We start from the raw sequence: 4,005 nt of genomic DNA on the forward strand, positions 1-4,005 counted from the left end.
CTTCACCAAAACTCAGGTAAGGAGTTCTAAAGTTGCACAAACATACATGATGTCTACAGCCGGAATCTAACTATTGCTCGTTCCCCACAAACGGAACAAAAAAAAAATCACTGCTTTATGGATAAAAATATCAGGATATGCAGTGGGGGCCGTGGAATATTCCAGAAGGGGGGAGTGGGAAGCGGCAGTCGAGGAGCACAAAGCAAGTTTGATCAACCATCCAACGAACATGCTGAGGGGCATGCCCCCCTAACCCCATGGGATATTTTGAAATACAGTTTTCAGGTTCATTTTTTTGAATTTTGGAGAATTTTTGAGGCTTATTTGGGGGAAACGTTTCACAATAATCATGAATTGAACAGCTTGGAAACATTAAACAAATACACCTACGCCAAAGCACATCCAATCACACGGAAATTATTAAGATGAGAAAATCATCCAAGATTCAGGAATAAATTGTTTGGGAAACACAAGCTGTATTTCAACAAAAAAACATCGAAAAGGAGAACGGCAGAAATCCGAGGCCACAAACGAAAGCTCTTTCGGATGATCACGTCAATTCCCCAATACTGCACGGTTTTGGCACAAAGATGATCAAGACAAAACAAACAACCCAATCTCTATGTGCAGATGGAACGATCAAAGTAAATAAAGAGACGGCACCAAAATCGTATCAAGAAATGTATGGGGTAAATTTAAATTGAATCCCTAAAAAAGTGGAGGTGAGGTGGGGTGAAACCCCTTCAGTGACCTTGTATATGCTGCCACAGCACAGCATCGGCAGCAAATGCCTTCTCCTTCGTCATTATAGTTCATAGATGTTATGAAGCAAGAAAGAACTTCCAGCATGTCAGTTTGGCCAAAAAAACAAGGAGCAAAAAAAAAAGGTTCTTCTTCAGACGTTCACAAAACTTTACATTTTTACATCTTCGGCATGAGCCTCGCTCGGTACCTGCATTAACAAACAAAACTTTTATCTTTATCTTTTCCAAGAGACTAAATCGTTAGGTTGTTAAGAAAACAGGTGGCTGGTGCCAACCAATTGAGCACATTGTGCTTTTGTTTAGTCGCTTGTTAAACATTGGGTGTCAAGGTTAATAAACGAGCAGACCAAAGGGCGAAAGGTGTTCAGACCAAGAGGGGTGAACAGCAACACCTGGGCAGGAACGCAGCATGCATGGATTACAGCACAGGAAGAAGCATGAAGAGAAGACGCAGAGAATTCCCCTTCCTTTCGATCATTTACACTCAATACACACAAAGTCGTTATTCATTTTATTCCTTTTAAAAATAACCTTTTTTTTAATCCATCCAGCATTTAATCTGGATTAATTTAATATTTAAATTTAAATCATTTCATAATCCAGCATTAAAAAGTCTGTCCATCAAGGAAACAATGTATAATTTAAACAATGAAACATGTTGAAACAACAAAAGGAAATACATTTTGTGGTGCGAACTCTAGCTGTTGAGCAAGGCAGAGATGTTCTTTAAACTCCTGAAGAAATGTTCCTCCAACGCCGACTGTTCCGCATGAGCTTCTGCAATGGGGTGAGAAAACACATTCAATGGTACTTTGATTAACTCTGAAGAGGAGGAAACAGCAAATCATGAACTCCAACCTGAGGACTTCATTTTGCACATAAAGCAGCAAATGTGTTTTCTTTTCTGGTTGTTGGATAAATAACCTGAGGATTTCCTAAATATGAAGTGATCAATCCCGATGTTCACTTCATATCAGCAACACGTTACCATCCCAGTCCCACTTCTTCCAATTTGCTTTCAGATCGGGAATAAATAATCTTTGATATTTTCAATCAGAGATACAGAGATAAAGAGGCAGATAAAAAGGGGGATAAAGAGATGCAGAATATTTGATGTTTTCAATCAGATATAGAGATAAAGAGGGAGATAAAGAGGGTGATAAAAAGATGCAGAATATTTGATATTTTCAATCGGAGATAGAGAGATAAAAAGGGAGATAAAGAGAAACAAGAATATTTCATATTTTAAATCAGAGATAGAGATATAAGGAGGGAGATAAAGACATCCAGAATATTTGATATTTTCAATTATAGAAAGACAGAAAAAGAGGGAGATAAAGAGAGAGATATAAAAAGAGAGAAATAAAGAGATCCAGAATATTTGATATTTTCAATCGGAGATAGAGATATAAGGAGGGAGATAAAGACATCCAGAGTATTTGGTATTTGCAATCGGAGATAGAGATATAAAGAGGGAGATAAAGACATTCAGAATATTTGATATTTTCAATCGGAAATAGAGATATAAGGAGGGAGATAAAGACATCCAGAGTATTTGGTATTTGCAATCGGAGATAGAGATATAAAGAGGGAGATAAAGACATTCAGAATATTTGATATTTTCAATCGGAGATAGAGATATAAGGAGGGGGATAAAGACATCCAGAGTATTTGGTATTTGCAATCGGAGATAGAGATATAAAGAGGGAGATAAAGACATTCAGAATATTTGATATTTTCAATCGGAGATAGAGAGATGAAGAGGGAGATAAAGAGGGTGATAAAGACATCCAGAATATTTGATATTTTCAATTATAGAAAGACAGAAAAAAGAGGGAGATAAAGAGAGAGATATAAAAAGGGAAAGAAAGAGATCCAGAATATTTGATATTTTCAATCAGAGATGGAGAGATAAAGATGGAGATAAAGAGGGAGATAAAGAGATCCAGAATATTTGATATTTTCAATTGGAGAGAGAGGGGGAGAGAGAGAGAGAGAGAGAGAGAGAGAGAGAGAGAGAGAGAGAGAGAGAGAGAGAGAGAGAGAGAGAGAGAGAGAGAGAGAGAGAGAGAGAGAGAGAGAGAGAGAGAGAGAGAGAGAGAGAGAGAGAGAGAGAGAGAGAGAGAGAGAGAGAGAGAGAGAGAGAGAGAGAGAGAGAGAGAGAGAGAGAGAGAGAGAGAGAGAGAGAGAGAGAGAGAGAGAGAGAGAGAGAGAGAGAGAGAGAGAGAGAGAGAGAGAGAGAGAGAGAGAGAGAGAGAGAGAGAGAGAGAGAGAGAGAGAGAGAGAGAGAGAGAGAGAGAGAGAGAGAGAGAGAGAGAGAGAGAGAGAGAGAGAGAGAGAGAGAGAGAGAGAGAGAGAGAGAGAGAGAGAGAGAGAGAGAGAGAGAGAGAGAGAGAGAGAGAGAGAGAGAGAGAGAGAGAGAGAGAGAGAGAGAGAGAGAGAGAGAGAGAGAGAGAGAGAGAGAGAGAGAGAGAGAGAGAGAGAGAGAGAGAGAGAGAGAGAGAGAGAGAGAGAGAGAGAGAGAGAGAGAGAGAGAGAGAGAGAGAGAGAGAGAGAGAGAGAGAGAGAGAGAGAGAGAGAGAGAGAGAGAGAGAGAGAGAGAGAGAGAGAGAGAGAGAGAGAGAGAGAGAGAGAGAGAGAGAGAGAGAGAGAGAGAGAGAGAGAGAGAGAGAGAGAGAGAGAGAGAGAGAGAGAGAGAGAGAGAGAGAGAGAGAGAGAGAGAGAGAGAGAGAGAGAGAGAGAGAGAGAGAGAGAGAGAGAGAGAGAGAGAGAGAGAGAGAGAGAGAGAGAGAGAGAGAGAGAGAGAGAGAGAGAGAGAGAGAGAGAGAGAGAGAGAGAGAGAGAGAGAGAGAGAGAGAGAGAGAGAGAGAGAGAGAGAGAGAGAGAGAGAGAGAGAGAGAGAGAGAGAGAGAGAGAGAGAGAGAGAGAGAGAGAGAGAGAGAGAGAGAGAGAGAGAGAGAGAGAGAGAGAGAGAGAGAGAGAGAGAGAGAGAGAGAGAGAGAGAGAGAGAGAGAGAGAGAGAGAGAGAGAGAGAGAGAGAGAGAGAGAGAGAGAGAGAGAGAGAGAGAGAGAGAGAGAGAGAGAGAGAGAGAGAGAGAGAGAGAGAGAGAGAGAGAGAGAGAGAGAGAGAGAGAGAGAGAGAGAGAGAGAGAGAGAGAGAGAGAGAGAGAGAGAGAGAGAGAGAGAGAGAGAGAGAGAGAGAGAGAGAGAGAGAGAGAGAGAGAGAGAGAGAGAGAGAGAG

The 4,005-nt window shown here is 41.0% G+C and overlaps 1 protein-coding gene across 1 annotated transcript in view; it reads right to left on the reverse strand.

Moving 5' to 3' along the window:
- Positions 1-452: 452 nt before the first annotated feature.
- The window catches only part of RTTN (rotatin), a 317,466-nt gene continuing 313,913 nt past the window's right edge, over positions 453-4,005 (reverse strand). Inside the window, exon 50 of the mRNA XM_085886669.1 lies at positions 453-1,541. Within this exon, the coding sequence (XP_085742795.1) occupies positions 1,462-1,541 (80 nt within the window). The 3' untranslated portion in view covers positions 453-1,461. The remainder of the gene's footprint in view (positions 1,542-4,005) is intronic.

Source organism: Eptatretus burgeri, chromosome 6 (genome assembly GCF_056783735.1).
Source record: "Eptatretus burgeri isolate ZD-2024b chromosome 6, Ebu_testis_v1, whole genome shotgun sequence".
NCBI classification, from domain to species: domain Eukaryota; kingdom Metazoa; phylum Chordata; class Myxini; order Myxiniformes; family Myxinidae; genus Eptatretus; species Eptatretus burgeri.